This window comes from Rutidosis leptorrhynchoides, chromosome 3, assembly GCF_046630445.1.
Source record: "Rutidosis leptorrhynchoides isolate AG116_Rl617_1_P2 chromosome 3, CSIRO_AGI_Rlap_v1, whole genome shotgun sequence".
Classification (NCBI taxonomy): domain Eukaryota; kingdom Viridiplantae; phylum Streptophyta; class Magnoliopsida; order Asterales; family Asteraceae; genus Rutidosis; species Rutidosis leptorrhynchoides.
The window spans coordinates 690,554,976-690,576,224 of NC_092335.1; the positions used below are offsets into that span (position 1 = coordinate 690,554,976).

At 33.9% G+C, this 21,249-nt stretch overlaps 1 protein-coding gene and 1 long non-coding RNA gene across 2 annotated transcripts; one reads left to right on the forward strand and one right to left on the reverse strand.

Moving 5' to 3' along the window:
• Window positions 1-640: 640 nt before the first annotated feature.
• On the reverse strand, window positions 641-1,205 carry LOC139899516 (uncharacterized). Its single transcript, XR_011777531.1, has 3 exons — window positions 1,099-1,205; window positions 946-983; window positions 641-830 (listed from the first exon to the last, which is right to left on the reverse strand). It is a non-coding gene; the product is annotated as an uncharacterized lncRNA (long non-coding RNA).
• A 2,411-nt stretch (window positions 1,206-3,616) lies between these two features.
• LOC139902738 (uncharacterized) lies at window positions 3,617-4,465 on the forward strand. Its single transcript, XM_071885341.1, has one exon. It carries the CDS (start codon window positions 3,617-3,619, stop codon window positions 4,463-4,465), a length of 849 nt encoding a protein of 282 aa, XP_071741442.1.
• Window positions 4,466-21,249: the final 16,784 nt, after the last annotated feature.

Sequence of the window (21,249 nt, forward strand, 5' to 3'; positions counted from 1 at the left end):
AGCCTTTCTATTGCCAGCCCAATCAATTCAGTTCAGCATCACAATTCAATCAGTACGTGTCCTTGTAATTATTGTATGTAAATACGTGTGTTTAATGTACTGGTCATGTGGGCCATAGGAACCAATAATGTAAGATAACGTGTATGGTTTATGTTTAAAGTTAAATAAGTGCGCGGGCCACATCAATAATGTAAACGATCAATAATGTAATCGATCGTAGTGCGTGGGTCCTAGAGCATCTGTAAATAGTATTATGGCTCGCCTATAAAAGGAAGCCTTGGTTGTCATTTGTAATCAGGTTAAGTTTGATAATAAACCTCACTGGTTTCTTTCTGTTGAGTCTTTTAGATTCTGAATAGCAGAGCCCCCGTCGTTGAGTCCTAACCGATTCTGAATAGCGACACCGTCGTTGAGTCTTAACCGATTCTGAATAGCGACACCTATCCAAGCATTATATATATATATATATATATATATATATATATATATATATATATATATATATATATATATATATATATATATATATATATATATATATATATATATATATATATATATTCATAATCTCAGTATACGTTCATCATATCAATCAAAGAATATAAAGTTAGGCATGTGTCATCATCAAAAGTTAGGCAAACCATTTACTCACATCTTATCCATGAATTCATACGTAATATATTTATTCAACTTTCAAGTAAACATTAGTCGGATCCTCACGATCTAAATTAATATAAACATAATATAATTCCGCACAAAAGAACGTTTAGAAGATCCTGGTATCAGAGCTAGCAGCACGATTCTAGAGAAGCAGTAGCACCTTCAGAATTCTGCATCAAAGACAATCAAGAAAAAACACTCAGGTATACTTACAAACTTATTCTTAAATAACAAAATGACTAAAACTCAAGAGGAAGTATCTAATGAAATAATAGAAGGTATTACCACTATTAATGATATCGAAGATGAATCTGGTTTCATGGCTGATATCATAATAAACAGAAAAGCAATAAGAAGAACAAATTTTACATTATCTGAAAAACATAACTTTGATAATAATAGAAAAATTAAAGATATTTTCTCAAGAAAAAATATTACTTATTTTGGAAAAATGATTGGAGAAGAACCTGTACCTATTGAGCATACAAAAGGAGATATATTAATTCCTATAATCAACAGAAAACAAATAAGCGATAGAATTAAACAAATGAATGAAAAAGATAGAACTAAAATAGCTTATGTACACATATCAACTATACAAATTATATTCAAAAGTACCTTAATGGGATGTAATACACCTATTGAATTAGAATTAAGAGACGATAGAATAATTGATAAACATGAAAGTATAATAGCAAAAGGAAAAGGAAATTTAGCTGAAGGAAAAATTAAGTTCGATGTAAACATTCAATTAGGTTTAAGTCTGAAAGATAAAGATCTAAATAAAAGCATTACAATAAGATATGAATTATTAAGAAGAAATTTTATGTATAAAGGAAATCACCCTTTTACGGTTACATATCAAATTAATTATGCATTAACAAATTCTCATCACAGTATTACTTTTAAAACTGATGATAGAATATATATAGATAAACTTTTTGAACCTCTATTAAGCCTAGAAACACCAAAAGTATTTACTAGCCAAAGATATATCGAAAAAGGGAAATCAACTTTAGAATTACCATCTGTTTGGATACCACGTATAGAAAAACCAATTTCCATTACAACAGGTGAAACATCTAGTGAAAGTAATGAAATAAAAGATTTAAAACAAATGATACGAACTCTAAGTCAACGAATTTAATGAATAAACTTGGTAGTATAGTTTTTAGTAAATTCAGAAACATAACTCCTAAAATAATATATAGTGAAACACTAGAGTTAGAATTAGAAGTAATTAACCACGAACATAAAACCTACCAACTAGAATATATAAAGGCTGAAAATTACGATAAAAATAAACTCGAAATATTATACTCCAAAATATCTGAAAAAATTAAAAAAGATGAAGAATTATCCATAGTTGATTACTATAACAACGAAGCAAGAAAAAGATTTCAGAAAAGAATATGGAAAAAACAAATAGAATTAGAATTAAAGTTATGAGTTCTAGAGTACAAATTAAGTGTTCTAAATTAAATACTTTTTGGAAAGAATATTTGGATAGAAGATGGGAAGCTATTAAAAGGCATTATGAAACTATAGAACAACTTAAGAAAGAATTAAACGAATTAGAAGCCGGATTAGAAAAAGAAAAGCTATATCCTAAGGAAGCATGTAAGCATATTAATTGGATAGTAATTTTTAATAAAGAAATTAAGAGAAAAAAGTACTTGATTCATAAAAATTATTTGAGTATTAAAAATAATTTTAAAACTATAAAATATCATTCTAAAAATCTTACGATTTGTTAAAAAACTCATGGATCTATCAAATATTAAAATTGGAAAAGAAGGAATCACATCCAACAAACCATTTATACCATTTAATCAAACACTTTTCGAAATACCAAAAAATTTACCCGATGAATCAATTTACAAGATTGATGTAGAAAATATTTCAGAAAAACCTATAGGAGAAAAAGTAGAAATATTAAACTCCACATTAAATAATATTATAGAAATTCTAAGTTTTCTAGCGTTAAGACAACTTCCAGAAATAAAAGAAACAATTTTAGAAAATATAAACAAAATAAAAATAGTAAAACAAGACACTAATCATGAACATGCCAGCACAAGTGCTATAAAATATGAAGATACAGAAAGATTTTATGCAGATCAAGAAGAATCGAGTTCAAGAAAAAGGCATAAAATAGTACCACCTCTTCGCATAACATAATAAAAAAGTTTTACCATGGATTCTAAAATTCAAATGAATAATTTTTCAAATAAACTTTGGAAGAATCTTATAAATGAAAGCTGGGAAAGAATTTCGCAATCAACTAAAAATATTGAAGAATATGAAAAATATCTTGAAGAAGAAAAAGATACTGAAGGCATAGAACTTTTATCATCTATTATTAGCATACACAAACAATTAGTAAACAGCTCTTTAAAAAATATTAAAGAAATTTCAGCAAAGCTAGTAATCTGTTAAGCACACATTGCTTTGGGCAAACATTCTATGCAAAATCTATCTTCAAGTAATATTCATTATGAATTATAAGCTCGATGGAGGCAAGATCATATTCATGAAAACAACTCTTTTGAGTATATGAAAAGCAAACAACTCTTACGAGTACATGAAATAGCTTTTTAAAGTAAAAAGCACCAAAAGCATACAAAATATTTCTGCAGGTATTTCAACAATGGAGGCAGTCATCAAGCAGATTCAACACCAATTACAACAAAAAAGAGAACAGATTCAAACACAGCAACAACAACTATCAATTTTTCAGAGGGAGGAGGAGGAATTACTAGAAACCTTAAACATTTTAACCCAACAAAAAACAGTCAAAAAAGAAACCCCAGAAAAAATCAAGGAAGAACCACCTTCATTAACAACACCCTCATCATCCACATCAACACAAACACCAAATTCACAAACACCACATAAACCAACTATCATTAACTTAGAAGAACCAGAAACACCCAAAAAATAAAGTTGGTATGAAATGACTGAAGAAGAAGAACAATCTCAACAAACATCGTATCCAGAAGAACCAAAGAAAAAATGGTATGTCATCTTTGACGGACCATCCAAAGGAATATACAACAACTGGGCAACAGCAAATCAGTTTATATTAGGCAGAAGCGTAACGCATAAAAGTTACAAAACTCTAGAAGAAGCAAAGGTAGCATTCAACGAAGCATATAAAATAATAGCAACTCAACCAGCCAATGAAACAAAACGTTCAGGATCAGGAATGGTTAATCTTAACCATTATCTTTATGGTCAAACAGCAAGTCTAAATGCCATGAATAGGATGAAAAGTATTCTCTCTACAACAGAAAAAGAAGATAAGAAGAAACCATCCACACACAGTTTTCAAAGGTTATGGGATAACCTTGTTAATTACAACGAAAATTACGCAACAATGATGTTCTATCCCAAAAATAGGAAAACTGGCCCTAAAGCAGTTTTCTTACCAGAAGCATCACCATTAACAATATCAGAATATTTCGTCCATGGATTAATTGATACCTTATATATCGATGGAAGAACACTTCATGAAATCAAGGAACTCCCTCAAAGAATGCAAGAAGCAATAACTAGATACAGAGACAATTTTGCAAAAGAAAGAGAAATATTTCTCAGAATGCATTCAAGCTACCTAATATTTAACGAAGACCAACAGTTACTTGTCCCATCATTTACAATAGCATATCTCGGAGTAAGCAATGGTAATTATCCAACAAGAGACGAAGCATTAAAAATAACTCCAACAATCGATCATCTGGTGTCATCATTAGCAGGAGTCTATTTCGGATCCTCAAAAATAGGAAATGGTCAAGAACAGTAAGAAAATGTGAGAATCAATTACGTTCACAAAAATGTCTTAATCTACTCAAGCACTATTGAAAAAATTGATGAAAAAGGTCTCAATCTAATCAACAATTTTGAAGAACCCTTTGAAGCATTCACAGGACAACTTTCTGCTCTTCCAGAAGATATAAAAAGGCGTTTATGTAAACAGATATCCAGGGCACCAAGGCACAGTTGCGAATACTGTCAAGAAGAAGACACATTCCTAGCATCATAATCTCCAACATTTGTCTTTTTCAGCGTGGGAGGGATGTAGACTAAAGATAACAACGAATATATAAGCGGACCCCAGTGGACCTCGTCAATAATGTAACATTATGTAACGTGTCCTTGTAATTATTGTATGTAAATACGTGTGTTTAATGTACTGGCCATGTGGGCCATAGGAACCAATAATGTAAGATAACGTGTATGGTTTATGTTTAAAGTTAAATAAGTGCGCGGGCCACATCAATAATGTAAACGATCAATAATGTAATCGATCGTAGTGCGTGGGTCCTAGAGCATCTGTAAATAGTATTATGGCTCGCCTATAAAAGGAAGCCTTGGTTGTCATTTGTAATCAGGTTAAGTTTGATAATAAACCTCACTGGTTTCTTTCTGTTGAGTCTTTTAGATTCTGAATAGCAGAGCCCCCGTCGTTGAGTCCTAACCGATTCTGAATAGCGACACCGTCGTTGAGTCTTAACCGATTCTGAATAGCGACACCTATCCAAGCATTATATATATATATATATATATTCATAATCTCAGTATACATTCATCATATCAATCAAAGAATATAAAGTTAGGCATGTGTCATCATCAAAAGTTACGCAAACCATTTACTCACATCTTATCCATGAATTCATACGTAATATATTTATTCAACTTTCAAGTAAACATTAGTCGGATCCTCACGATCTAAATTAATATAAACATAATATAATTCCGCACAAAAGAACGTTTAGAAGATCCTGGACACAGGTGCATCTACTCATCTTACATCTAGCGTTAATAATCTTAGTACTATTTTTAATAATCGCATGTATCCATCAGTTGCCGTTGGTAACGGGAACACCATTCCCGTCACTAACTCCGGAAATAGCTTGTTACCCAATGTCCACAGACCCTTACATTTAAATAATGTACTTGTAACCCCTAACATCGTTAAAAACCTCATATCTGTTCGCCAATTTACCCGTGATAATCTAGTTTCTGTTGAATTTGATCCTTTTGGTTTTTTTGTAATTGATTATCTGACGCGTCGTCTGCTTCTCCGATGTGATAGCACCGGTGATCTCTACCCACTTACATCACTCACCTCTCACCCTTCTCACCAGGCTCTTCTCACCAGTGCAGTTACATGGCATCAGCGTCTCGGGCATCCCGGACATGATGTTTTTCGAAGACTCATTTCTAATAAAGATATTACTTGTAATAAATCATTGTCTCCAGTTCTTTGCCATGCCTGTCAGCCCTTTTTCTGTTTCTAGTTCTAATGTTAATGCTGCTTTTGATATTATACATTCGGATTTATGGACATCTCCTGTTTCTAGTCTTAGTGGTTTAAAATATTATATTATATTTCTTGATCATTTTTCGCATTATGTATGGGTTTTTCCGCTACGTAATAAATCTGACGCACTTACCACATTCATCCAATTTCGTACATTTGTTCGCACTCAATTTAACCAAGAAATCAAAGCTTTTAAATGTGATAATGGGGGTGAATTGATAACACTGCTTTCCATCAACTTCTTCAAACTAATGGTATTCATTTCTGATTCTCCTGTCCTCACACCTCTCAACAAAACGGAACGTCTGAACGCATGCTCCACACCATTAATAATCTAATTCGCACACTACTCTTTCAAGCTCATCTCCCGCCCACTTACTGGGTGGAAGCTCTCCACATGGCAGCCTACCTACTAAACATTCTTCCCTCTTCTGCCATCAATCATGACATCTGATGATGTAGCGTGAGGGTACGAAATAGTATTATTTTTAATACAAAATACTACAAAATATGACACAAGTTTTATTAATTTACGGATGGGATATACCTAAACCTTGCTACAACACTATAGGCAGTGTACCTAATCGTAGAGTAGTGTAGTTTTTAGTAAGTCCGGTTCGTTCCACAGGGAGCTGGTGATACTTACTATATTTTTAACTATATTTATATAAAATATATATAATTATATAAGTAGTAATATTATTATAAAAGGGGGGTTTCACCGTTTAATGACCGGTTTGTCGATTCTATATTTTAAGCGTAAAGATAAATGACGATAATTAAAGTGCGTAAAATAATGACAATAAATAAAATGACAGTAAATAAAATTGCGAGTAATAAAATGACAGTAAATAAAGATACGATGAGAAATATAATAAAAGAATTATGCTTATTTAAACTTCCGTAATCATGATGTTTGACGTGTTGATTTTAATTTATTACCCTGGGTTAATTGTCCTTTGTCCTGGTTTATTTGATACGTCTATCTGGTTTTTGTCCATAATAGTCCATCGGTCATAAAAATAAAGTGCGAGTATCCTCGTCAAATTACCCTTATACCCGAAGTCAAATATTCCAACTGATTAAGGATTTAAACTGTGACGCAGTTATCACTTCTGTCAACAATTACACCAGTTATCACTGTATGTAATCCACCCCTGTTTTAATTAGTTTATGAATATTAATTCATCCACTTGATCAGAATGAATAATCAATTACCCAACCCAATTGATTAATTAAATGATTATAACAGATTCCATATGAACATCACTAAATAGGACAACCATAATCATTATTAATTATTAGGTTAATTAATTTGAAGATAGGTTCGACAGACTCCAATGAGTTGTCACTCAATTAGACAATACCCCCCATCTATTAATAGTCAATAGTTCAATTTCCACAAGTGTCGGTCTTTTGCCCAAACCTTAATTATGGTCCAAAGTTCAATAACCCCTTCTTAATATTTTAGCCCAACATCACGATTACTTCGGCTCAAATAAGCATAATAATAACTTAGTTACGATACATTAATGTAAAAAGGTTGAACATAACTTACAATGATTAAAAATAGCGTAGCGTTACACGGACAGAATTTCGACTTACACACTCAAACGATCTCTATCATAAATCTTATTATTATCATAATTTAAAATTAAAATTAAGATTATTGTTATATCTTATTAAGTTAACATTATGATAGAGATATAGAATATAGATATTGATAATTGATATTGATAAATAAGAAAAAGATAGAAAAAGGTGTGGTTTTACATTACGATTACAAAGCCTTTTATAGGCGAATTTAGAAATTGAATTTTCACTTATGACCCCTGAACTATGCTCAATTAACAACTTTTTATTATTTAATATTATTCTTATTATGAATTATTTAAATATTATATTTTATTCTTGTGCATAGTTGACTCGTAATTTTTACACCGTTGCGTCGAGCGTTGAGAGTTGACTCTGGTCCCGGTTCCGGATTTTCGAACGTCCTTGCGTACAATTTTATATTTTGTACTTTACGTTTTGTAACTTGTACTCTTGTCATTTTTAGACGTTCCTCATCAATAATTTGAACCTTTTTAATTGTATCTTGTACATTTGAGTATTTTGGACCTTTTTGTCTTCAAATCTTCGTTTTCGCCTTTTGTCTTCGCACTTATTTAAAATAAACGAATATTACTTGAAAATGGAACAATTGCAACTAAAATCTTGTCTTTCTTGGGGGATTTTGCTATGAAATATATGTTCCTTTTTAGCCTTATCAATATCCCCACACTTGAGCGTTGCTTGTCCTCAAGCAATACAGTCTTGAAATAATATAATACATCACACGAATCACTTCTTTATTCTTCACACTTTGTACATCAGTGATTTTGATAGTGCGGTATAAACAATGATATTAACAATAGAACCATGGTTAAAGGTGGGTGTGTCATCCACAGTTGCCTTGGGTTTAGGTCAACGACACTTGCAATCAAATAGCCGATTTACTTTCGGTTTCCAAAGCAAAGTGCACATTTGAAAGGCGGTTTACAGTCCCACATGACTATGAAAATGTAGATCCTTAAGGAAATTGGATCTTTATGAAAACATTTGATCTTTTGAAAATTCAAGCTAGATTTTACTCTAGACAAGTTTTCTGATTTGATCCATCATCGGTGTTGTAAAATATATTTGTGGATCAATATTTTGGCTAAAAACTTTTAGGTTCGTGTAATCCACTGCTATCCCGGTATCGGAAAGCACACATCCAATTTACTTGTTCCGTATATTACCTTTCGGTAAACTACCGTCCGGTTGTAAAGGAAAGCGATGAACAAGAAACTGTTAAGGCAATGTCCCGTGACATGCATTTGATTATGGTCTAAAAACGTGTCGGATGCTAGTACTATCCTTGGTAGGAGCAATAGTAAAGATCATCCTATAATTTTTCGGTCTGGCACAAGGTCCTGTCTCCGACCATGCTATGCAACCACCGTTCTTACGGTTGACACCCGATTTTGTTCAGGTGACCTAATGAATTCCAGGTGAATTCCTAGGATTTTACGTTCAATGGTAATGAACGCATTGAAAATGGGTTTTCAGAAAACAAATCGGTTTGTATTTTTGATCAAAATATTTTCTCGTTCAAGCTCGAGTTTAGATATCATTGAATTCCATGAGTTTGAATTCTCAATCTTTAAGGTCAATCTCTAGGATTGAGTAATATCAGTCTTAAAAGCTGATTTTTAATCTTTAAGGAGATTATCCTTTCTGGGGATCTGATTCATTAGTCTTATCAAGCTAATTTGCACGGTGCCCCCCCATTGTACGAGATAAATCCTTCTCATGGTTAGGATAAATCTGACCACATGGCGACCCTGTTTGATGCTGAGGTCCGTGGATTTCCTGCTGATTTTAGAGATGACTTTTCTAGATTTTTCGTCAACCTACAGCTGGTCTAGACGACAACTTCATGACCTAAATCAAGAAGCGCGTTTCTTTTTCGGAAGACTTTACTTCCTTTTAATGATGGAATTGATTCATCGTGTAGATCCATCTTTCTTTCAAATGTATTACAGTAAACCGGGTAAAACTGATTAGTATCGTCCAAAGCAAAAGTACCTGCAATAATCTTGTACAAAGATATGTGATAGATAGTTTTTAATTGAATAACTTGGTACATTCTCCCTACACTTAGTTTCTTTCTTTGCCTTTTTATTCTCCTTTATTCCATTTTAAATGAATTCAATCGTTTTAGGGTGTTTCTCAATTTATGTCCTTTCCGAGGTAACGATAATTTCGGTATTAACACCTAGTTTTCATCGTTCATAAATATGTATAAACATGATTTTGAGTTCATTTAGTTGAAAATTTTTCAAATTTTCACAAAATTTGGCAAATAAACCAAGTATAAACCTGAGAGAATTTATAACCCTCATTTCTTCTAGATTTGGCCTTTTCTCTTCGGGTTGTTGTGGTGTTTTATACAAGCTAGGTCTTTGTTGATTGAAAGTGTTGTTTTGAGTTGGTTGGTTATTCGGACCTTGTTGGTTGTACGAGTTGTTGTTGGGTCTGTTTGTATTGTAAAGAATGTTTTGATTTCGATTGAAGTTTAACTTTGGCGGTTGATAATTATTTTGATAATTATTTCCAGGCCTTTGGTTCATATAGGAAACATTCTCTCGTTGTTCCATGGTTGGTTCAACATTACAATCTTTCATTAAGTGTGGTCCACCGCATAGCTCACAACTGATTCGTATTGCGTGAATATCTTTATTCATCTTTTCCATTCGTCTTTCGAAAGCATCTATTTTTGCGGAAACGGAATCAAAGTCATGGCTAGAATCGGCTCTAGCCGCTTTAGATGAACGAAAAATATCTTTTTCTTGATGCCACTCATGAGAGTGGGATGCTGTGTTATCAATAATTTTGTAAGCTTCAGTTGCAGTTTTCTTCATAATGGATCCACCAGCAGTTATGTCGATGTCTTTTCGTGTAGCAACGTTGACACCTTGGTAGAATATTTGTACTATTTGGTAAGTGTCTAAACCGTGTTGAGGACATCCTCTCAACATCCTTCCGAATCTTGTCCACGCCTCATATAACGTTTCATTTGGCTTTTGCGCGAACGTAACAATTTCTCCTTGAAGTCTCACGGCTTTGGATGCCGGAAAGAATTGTTTAAGAAATTTTTCAACTAAAACATCCCATGTGTCAATCGCCTCTTCAGGTAACAATTCTAACCAATCTTTGGCTTCTCCCTTTAAAGTCCAGGGAAACAACATGAGATAGATCTGCTCATCTTCCACTTCTCGGATTTTGAATAGTGTACAAATTCTTTTAAACGTACGAAGGTGTTCGTTTGGATCTTCATTCGGCGCACCACTATATTGGCACTGATTAGTTACCATGTGTAGAATTTGTCCTTTGATTTCATAATCTGGAGCATTAACTTCTGGCTTAATAATGGCGTGACCTTGGCCCGTGCGTGTGGCTCTCATTCGATCTTCCATACTTAGAGGTTCCGTTACTTCCATAATTGAATTTGTTGAATACGAATCACTAGAGGATTCTGATTTAATGGTTTGTGGCTCAGGAGGAATAATTAGTGGTTCAGGATCTTGGAATTGTCCTTGAATATGCTCCGGGTTCTTAATTGTGAAGTCGGGTTCAAAAGATGGATTATCGGAAATTTGAGTTGGAGTTCTTGTTCGACTAGATGACGATTCTAAAGAAAAATCAACGGCGACAATATTTGCTAGATGTCTTGATCGAGTTACAGGTGGTGAACGTATGAAAGGTGGTGAACGTTTTGCTCGGTGCATTCACAGAATATCCTATTAGTTATAAAAATAAGAAAAACTTATATAAGTTGTCCAATCAATAGACTTTTCTGATTTTGCCCACGTTTCGAATAGCCAAAAGATGCAGCAGAGGGGCAGGATTCGTTTGGTCTCAATATAATTGAGTACTGTTTGGCTCCAATAACCCGGTCCACGTACAAATCCAACTATTACTACGAACCAGAAAATTTTGATGTCTATCAATTTAACCACTTAAAATAAATTTTCGTAATTTTAAGAAATTTAGAGAAGAAGTAGAAAAAAATCTAAGTCCTAAAAACTAGAATGGCGAGAAATAAGAAAGAATAAGATTGCGCGTCGAAAAAGGTCGAAAAATAAAAAGGTCGAAAAATAGGCGTCGAAAAATAAAAATAAGAAAGTAGTGCGAAATACGGCGTCGTAAAATTCTAAAGCACCTAAAACTTAATCTAAGGAATAAGCACTTAAGGGATTTTACGGCAAAGCCTAAAAATTCTAGAAGTAAAAATAACTATGGCAAAACTAAACTTAATACTAAAAGTTGCGACTATAGTCTAAAAATCTAAAGGTAATAAAACTAAAAAAAACAATTTTTTTTTATAGACAAAATCTTAAAAAATATATTTTTTTTTAATAATTTTTTTTTTTTTTTACGTTTTTGTTTTTTTTTTTTTTTTTTTTAAGTTTTTTTTTTTTTACGTTTTTTTTTTTAAAAACGAATTTTTTTTTTCTAAAAAAAAAATGTTTTTTTTTTACAATTTTTTTTTTTTTTAAAAAAATGATTTTTTTTTACAAATTAATACTTTTTTTTATAATTATTATTTTTTTTTCAAAACTTTTTTTTTAATTCATTTACTATTCATGAATAGTAAATGAAAAGAAATTAATTAATTTACTATTCACATGAAAGCGACATGATAGAAATTATTAATTACAATTTACATAATATACCCCTGAAGTATTTAATAAATACGACTTTTTAAAACTTTTACGATTCAAAATATATTCTAAAATATTATTATATTATTATATTCTATTTCAATATTATTATATTATTATATTCTATTTCAATATTATTATATTATTATATTTTATTTCAATATTATTATAATTAAAAATATAGCGTTTTAGCGCTCCCCGGCAGCGGCGCCAAAAACTTGATGATGTAGCGTGAGGGTACGAAATAGTATTATTTTTAATACAAAATACTACAAAATATGACACAAGTTTTATTAATTTACGGATGGGATATACCTAAACCTTGCTACAACACTATAGGCAGTGTACCTAATCGTAGAGTAGTGTAGTTTTTAGTAAGTCCGGTTCGTTCCACAGGGAGCTGGTGATACTTACTATATTTTTAACTATATTTATATAAAATATATATAATTATATAAGTAGTAATATTATTATAAAAGGGGGGTTTTACCGTTTAATGACCGGTTTGTCGATTCTATATTTTAAGCGTAAAGATAAATGACGATAATTAAAGTGCGTAAAATAATGACAATAAATAAAATGACAGTAAATAAAATTGCGAGTAATAAAATGACAGTAAATAAAGATACGATGAGAAATATAATAAAAGAATTATGCTTATTTAAACTTCCGTAATCATGATGTTTGACGTGTTGATTTTAATTTATTACTCTGGGTTAATTGTCCTTTGTCCTGGTTTATTTGATACGTCTATCTGGTTTTTGTCCATAATAGTCCATCGGTCATAAAAATAAAGTGCGAGTATCCTCGTCAAATTACCCTTATACCCGAAGTCAAATATTCCAACTGATTAAGGATTTAAACTGTGACGCAGTTATCACTTCTGTCAACAATTACACCAGTTATCACTGTATGTAATCCACCCCTGTTTTAATTAGTTTATGAATATTAATTCATCCACTTGATCAGAATGAATAATCAATTACCCAACCCAATTGATTAATTAAATGATTATAACAGATTCCATATGAACATCACTAAATAGGACAACCATAATCATTATTAATTATTAGGTTAATTAATTTGAAGATAGGTTCGACAGACTCCAATGAGTTGTCACTCAATTAGACAATACCCCCCATCTATTAATAGTCAATAGTTCAATTTCCACAAGTGTCGGTCTTTTGCCCAAACCTTAATTATGGTCCAAAGTTCAATAACCCCTTCTTAATATTTTAGCCCAACATCACGATTACTTCGGCTCAAATAAGCATAATAATAACTTAGTTACGATACATTAATGTAAAAAGGTTGAACATAACTTACAATGATTAAAAATAGCGTAGCGTTACACGGACAGAATTTCGACTTACACACTCAAACGATCTCTATCATAAATCTTATTATTATCATAATTTAAAATTAAAATTAAGATTATTGTTATATCTTATTAAGTTAACATTATGATAGAGATATAGAATATAGATATTGATAATTGATATTGATAAATAAGAAAAAGATAGAAAAAGGTGTGGTTTTACATTACGATTACAAAGCCTTTTATAGGCGAATTTAGAAATTGAATTTTCACTTATGACCCCTGAACTATGCTCAATTAACAACTTTTTATTATTTAATATTATTCTTATTATGAATTATTTAAATATTATATTTTATTCTTGTGCATAGTTGACTCGTAATTTTTACACCGTTGCGTCGAGCGTTGAGAGTTGACTCTGGTCCCGGTTCCGGATTTTCGAACGTCCTTGCGTACAATTTTATATTTTGTACTTTACGTTTTGTAACTTGTACTCTTGTCATTTTTAGACGTTCCTCATCAATAATTTGAACCTTTTTAATTGTATCTTGTACATTTGAGTATTTTGGACCTTCTTGTCTTCAAATCTTCGTTTTCGCCTTTTGTCTTCGCACTTATTTAAAATAAACGAATATTACTTGAAAATGGAACAATTGCAACTAAAATCTTGTCTTTCTTGGGGGATTTTGCTATGAAATATATGTTCCTTTTTAGCCTTATCAACATCCCGTACACCCGTCTCTACAAACAAAAACCTAATTATGCCACTCTTCGAGTCTTCGGTTGCCTTTGCTACCCTCACATTCCCACCACACACAAACTTACTCCTCGCTCTACTCCATGTATTTTTCTTGGGTACCCTTCCAATCATCGGGGTTACCGCTGTCTGGATCTTACCACCAACACAATCATCCTTTCCCGATATGTCACCTTCGATGAGACATGCTTCCCGTTCGGTTCCATGACACCTACTCAACCACCATCCTATGACTTTCTGGACCCTCCTCCAAATCTCTTTTCCCGAACCTTTCATCTACCACCGGAGACACAGCCTCCTCCTACCGAGGCTACCGGCACCGCACCTTCCTCTACTTCTCTCTCCACTCACCCCATGATCACCGCACCCGCCTTGGTACCACCAAGCAAGTTCAACGTCTTAACCTTCACACATCAACTATATCTCCCATTCCCCGCACTTACCCTGAAGCTCTTCATGACCCTAACTGGAAACAAGCTATGACTGATGAATATAATGCTTTAATTAACAATAGTACTTGAAAAATTGTGCCTCGCCCATCGGACACGAACATAGTTCGCTCCATGTGGATATTCAAGCACAAGTATAATGCAGACGGTAATTTGAGCAGGTATAAGGCTCGACTCGTTGCTAACGGTCGAAGCCAGCAGGTTGGCATTGATTGTGATGAGACTTTTAGCCCGGTTGTCAAACCGGCATCGATACGTACTGTCCTCAGCTTGGCGGTTTCTCGACACTAGCCAATTCATCAGCTGGATGTCAAGAACGCCTTTCTTCACTGACAACTTTCAGAGACGGTTTATATACACCAGCCACCAGGGTTTCGAGATCCCAGATACTCGGATCATGTCTGCTTATTGCAGAAATCTCTATATGGGCTTAAACAAGCCCCTCACGCTTGGTTTCAGCGCTTTGCGGGATATGCCCAACGGATTGGTTTTCACCAAAGCCGATGTGATACATCCCTTTTTATTTATCGCCAGGGATCTGACACAGCCTACATTCTTCTATATGTCGATGATATTGTGTTGACTGCTTCTTCTACAGGTTTACTTCACCGGATTATTTCTTCCTTACATAAGGAATTTGCTATGACTGATTTAGGTCCATTGAACTACTTTCTCGGGATTCACGCCACCCGTACCGCATCTGGCATGTTCCTCTCTCAAAGACAATATGCTACCGAGATTATTGAGCGGGCCGACATGCTCACTTGTCATCCTTGCAGGACCCCGGTTGAACCAGGTGCCAAGCTTACTAATCACGGACCTCCTGTCAAGGACCCGACTCTCTATCGAAGCCTTGCAGGAGCATTACAGTATCTTACATTCACTCGCCCAGACATCTCATACGTTGTTCAGCAAATTTGCCTTTTCATGCATGATCCTCGGGAACAACACATGCATGCCCTCGAACGGATCATTCGCTATATACAGGGTACTACTGATCTCGGTTTACAATTATATGCATCATCTCCCACTACTTTGGTTGCATACTCTGACGCTGATTGGACTGGCTGTCCAACTACCAGACGCTCTACCTCTGGCTAATGTGTATTCCTCGGTAACAACCTTCTCTCCTGGTCGTCAAAGCGGCAACCCACGCCCTCTCGCTCCAGTGCCGAAGCGGAGTACCGTTGAGTTGCCAATGCCGTTGCAGAGACTTGTTGGATCCGTAACCTTCTCCGTGAGCTTCATTGTCCTCTCACCTCTGCTACTTTGGTATACTTTGATAATGTCAGCTTGGTCTATTTATCTACTAACTCAGTTCAGCATCAGCGGACCAAGCACATTGAGATCGACATTCACTTTGTTCGTGATCTCGTTGCTCAGGGGCAGGTACGGGTTCTTCACGTGCCATCCAGATATCAGTTTGCAGACATCTTCACCAAAGGCCTCCCGTATGCCCTATTTGATGAGTTTCGATCCTGTTTGAGTGTCTGCCGCACTCTCGCTCAAACTGCGGGGGGATGTTAGTAGATATTATTAGCCCACATCTGTAACATCCCGCGCTTTTCCGTTAAATTTATTTTTAACACTGTCTTTTTTTTAATAATATCTTTCGTTATTTAAATTTGTAGTTTCTGTTGACTAACGTTCATAATATTCCCGTTATTTAATTATAACATCACTCGTTTACTCGAGCGTTTTTAAAAATATTCGTTTGGTTAATTCCCGCACCCGCTTTGAAACTTGAGGGACCGAAGTTGCCAAGTGGGCAAAGTGGAGACTAGTGGTCAACTAGTCATCACCACCCACCTCCCACCTCATTTCTATTTTCTCTCTTCTTACTTTTATTTTTCTTCCATTTCTTCATATTCATTCAATCATCATCTATTTTGGATCTAACAAGCAAACATCAAAACAAATTACATATTTGGAATCCTCTCTTCATCCTCTACATTTTGGTACCAATTTCATCACATTTGGGTAAAATTTCTAAAACACTAGATTTCTCTAAATTCGTTTTATATACTTGAAATGGTGTTAATTAGTGTCTATGGCTCAAGTTTAACATGAATATGTGTTTAGTTTGCTCGATTTGTTGTTTTGAGTAACTAGTTTGAACATGTAAAACGAGTGTGCTTAATCCTTGCTTTTGGTTGATTAAATGTTGTTTAAATGTTAAAGTTCATGTATTAAATGTGTTACTAGCATCATTAGCTTCATTTTGATGTGTAGGTTGATTTAGAAAAGCTCCATTTACAAAATGGTTGAATTCATGACTTTGATTAGGGTTTGATGAACTCTAAAACGAACTTTTGATGCTTTGAATGCCATGAAATGTTATTAGTTAGTGATTAGTTGTATTGTATGTTTCATTACCTTCAAAACGGCGTATCGTGTGTGTAAATTGGATTCCCGAATCTTAAAATGCGTTTTATGAACTTGAAACCTTGATTTTGAGCGTTTAATGATCATTTATTGAGGTTTTCATTGTTGTTAATGATGGAATTGATTGATGAAATGTGTTTAGTTGTATTCCTCTTTAAATTACCTTTCCAACATATAAGATACGTGTTTTGAATGTTTACGGTTCATAAATTACGTTTGTTTGAAGTTTGGTTCGAGCCTACACTTAAAACTGCCCAGCATTTTTTTCTAGTGTTAAGCCGCGGCGCGGCTCCTCTAGCCACGGCGCGGCTTAAAGCGTGGAAAGTGGGCTGTCCAAAATTTTCAATTTTCGTAAAATTCTACCTATGCAAAGCAACTCCGATTGACATGAAACTTGGCCAACATGCTTATATATGACTTCTAAGCTTAGAAAAAATGTCCGAGACCCGACCCGAAAACGTTGACTTTTTCGTTGACTTTGACTAAAGTTTGACTTTTATTCAAACTTAACCAAACACTTATGCAATCGTTCTAATCTTATTTTATACTTGATTCTTGCATGAAACTTGACAACATGATTCACATGCTACATAATTGAGTCGTAACGAGCCATAGGACTAATTGAACACATTTCGCCCGACCTTGTATCGTAACCGGTTAATTGATACAACTTACTTGTTTAGGTCGAGGCTAAGCAACTTTCATGCACACGTTTACTTTGTGAAGTACATTTATACTCGTGCACCCGAGGTGAGATCATAGTCCCATCTTTCAACAACTTTTACACTTTTAAATCATGGGATGAGAAACATATACAGTTTTATACTACATACTTTTATGTTTTGAACACAAGTACGATGAAACAAACATTCCACAGCGAGTTAGAACAAAAATCCTCAATTCGATTATCATTAGTTACACTTGCAGGGTGTAAGCGAGAACTTATATTGTGTGGCCATACGGGTTTGACAAACCCTCATTTCGGATGGTTCGCTACCGTCTGCGGATGAAATATATTTTCGAGAAACAGTGTATGTTCTAACACTATTGTAATGGGGTTCTATGGAAGGAAATGTTAAGTCTTGATAATTGGGTGCTCGCGAAACATACTTTTGGAATGCAAACGATTTGAATAATCAACTTGATGGAAATACTAAATCTTGTGGTTCAAAATATAACGTTTACAAATACACCTATGATTTCACCAACGTTTTTCGTTGACAGTTTTCTATATGTTTCTCAGGTTCATACTTGGCTACTTGATACATGCTTCCGCACACTTTGATTACTTGCTTGGGGTCAAGCATACATGCATACGCTAGTGATAGCACCTTTGGATTCAAACTTGTAGCATACATGCTTACGCTATTTATAGCAACCGTGTTTTAAACTAATTATGTCGCAAGTTATTTCATTTACACTTTATAACTTTTGTAAACTTAAACTTTTTGTCGAACCATTTGATAAACTAAACTTTGTAAGTCTTGTACATTTCAAATGAATGCGACATAATTTTGGTCAAATGCGTCTCATATAGGGACTATGACCACGTAACGAGATCTAAGTTAACGGCGCCGTCAATGACGATTTTGTCGGGTCGTTACAGATGGTATCAGAGCATTGGTTGTAGGGAACTAGGATATGCATTAGTGTGTCTGACAGAGTCGTTTGGACGCATTAGTGAATCTAGACTACAACTGGATAGTTAGTCATTGCATTTTGACATACATTTATTATAGATAGCACTTACTTGACTACTTGTGCATTATACTTGAATCATTCTTAGGCAAACTTCTTAATGGTACCAAGTTTTTCATCATACGAATCCGTATTCTACCACTTTCTGGTAACACACGTAAATTCAAGATTCATACGCGTAAGGATGACGACGACTTCATTAGTCACACTTGTTCGGGAACTCTGTCTCCCAGATTGTTATTCGCCACCGTTTCAACTTACTATCAGTGTCACACCGGTGTTCCTTACTATCTACCACTTTTTGTTACTACCATCACTACTCTCGATGAGTATCGTCATCACTACTTATCACTACGGTTGCGTACTACTCGTTACCATAATTCGTTACTCTTTTCGTACCTAAGGACATCATTGTTTGAATCGAACCACATTGACGTGAACAATCATTTATACACTTCCCTCGGGAAATGCTTCTTTAGAGTTGCACTAATTCTTTCGATTCAATACGAGTCATGTTAGAGACGTCATTATACTTTGTTCATTTTAAATCTTCACGATTACACGAACTTGAATCTATGGAGTGATGTGGGAATGGAGGTATGAGTTAGTGTAATATAACGACACTCGATCAACGTGGTTATATTATAGTAAGTCATACCAAAGTTCTAATGAGACGTGATGGTGATTGGACTCGATCAACCTAATCACCACCATGTGCCATGTACATGACTTCATTTTTCTTGTTTGAACATCCGAAAACTCCGAGAATACTGATAACAACCATACCCGGGACACATCGTCGATTATTGTCGAACCATATTTATGCTTCCAAATGAATGACAAATTCCTTCGACTTCAACCATATGTTACATGAAATGTCCCGTTCTTATTGATTAAAAACGTTCCATATTAATTGATTTCGTTGTGAGGTTTTGACCTCTATATGAGACGTTTTTCAAAGACTGCATTCATTTTTAAAACAAACCATAACCTTTATTTTATAAATGAAGGTTTAAAAAGCTTTACGTAGATTATCAAATAATGATAATCTAAAATATCCTGTTTACACACGACCATTACATAATGGTTTACAATACAAATATGTTACATCGAAATCAGTTTCTTGAATGCAGTTTTTACACAATATCATACAAACATGGACTCCAAATCTTGTCCTTATTTTAGTATGCAACAGCGGAAGCTCTTAATATTCACCTGAGAATAAACATGCTTTAAACGTCAACAAAAATGTTGGTGAGTTATAGGTTTAACCTATATATATCAAATCGTAACAATAGACCACAAGATTTCATATTTCAATACACATCCCATACATAGAGATAAAAATCATTCATATGGTGAACACCTGGTAACCGACATTAACAAGATGCATATATAAGAATATCCCCATCATTCCGGGACACCCTTCGGATATGATATAAATTTCGAAGTACTAAAGCATCCGGTACTTTGGATGGGGTTTGTTAGGCCCAATAGATCTATCTTTAGGATTCGCGTCAATTAGGGTGTCTGTTCCCTAATTCTTAGATTACCAGACTTAATAAAAAGGGGCATATTCGATTTCGATAATTCAACCATAGAATGTAGTTTCACGTACTTGTGTCTATTTTGTAAATCATTTATAAAACCTGCATGTATTCTCATCCCAAAATATTAGATTTTAAAAGTGGGACTATAACTCACTTTCACAGATTTTTACTTCGTCGAGAAGTAAGACTTGACCACTGTTGATTCACGAACCTATAACAATATATACATATATATTAAAGTATGTTCAAAATATATTTACAACACTTTTAATATATTTTGATGTTTTAAGTTTATTAAGTCAGCTGTCCTCGTTAGTAACCTACAACTAGTTGTCCACAGTTAGATGTACAAAAATAAATCGATAAATATTATCTTGAATCAATCCACGACCCAGTGTATACGTATCTCAGTATTGATCACAACTCAAACTATATATATTTTGGAATCAACCTCAACCCTGTATAGCTAACTCCAACATTCACATATAGAGTGTCTATGGTTGTTCCGAAATATATATAGATGTGTCGACATGATAGGTCGAAACATTGTATACGTGTCTATGGTATCTCAAGATTACATAATATACAATACAAGTTGATTAAGTTATGGTTGGAATAGATTTGTTACCAATTTTCACGTAGCTAAAATGAGAAAAATTATCCAATCTTGTTTTACCCATAACTTCTTCATTTTAAATCCGTTTTGAGTGAATCAAATTGCTATGGTTTCATATTGAACTCTATTTTATGAATCTAAACAGAAAAAGTATAGGTTTATAGTCAGAAAAATAAGTTACAAGTCGTTTTTATAAAAGTAGTCATTTCAGTCGAAAGAACGACGTCTAGATGACCATT

What these genes read in the sequence shown, in the direction of transcription:
- LOC139902738 (XM_071885341.1), top strand. Translation starts at nt 3,617, where the DNA reads ATGACTGAAGAAGAAGAACAATCTCAACAAACATCGTATCCAGAAGAA.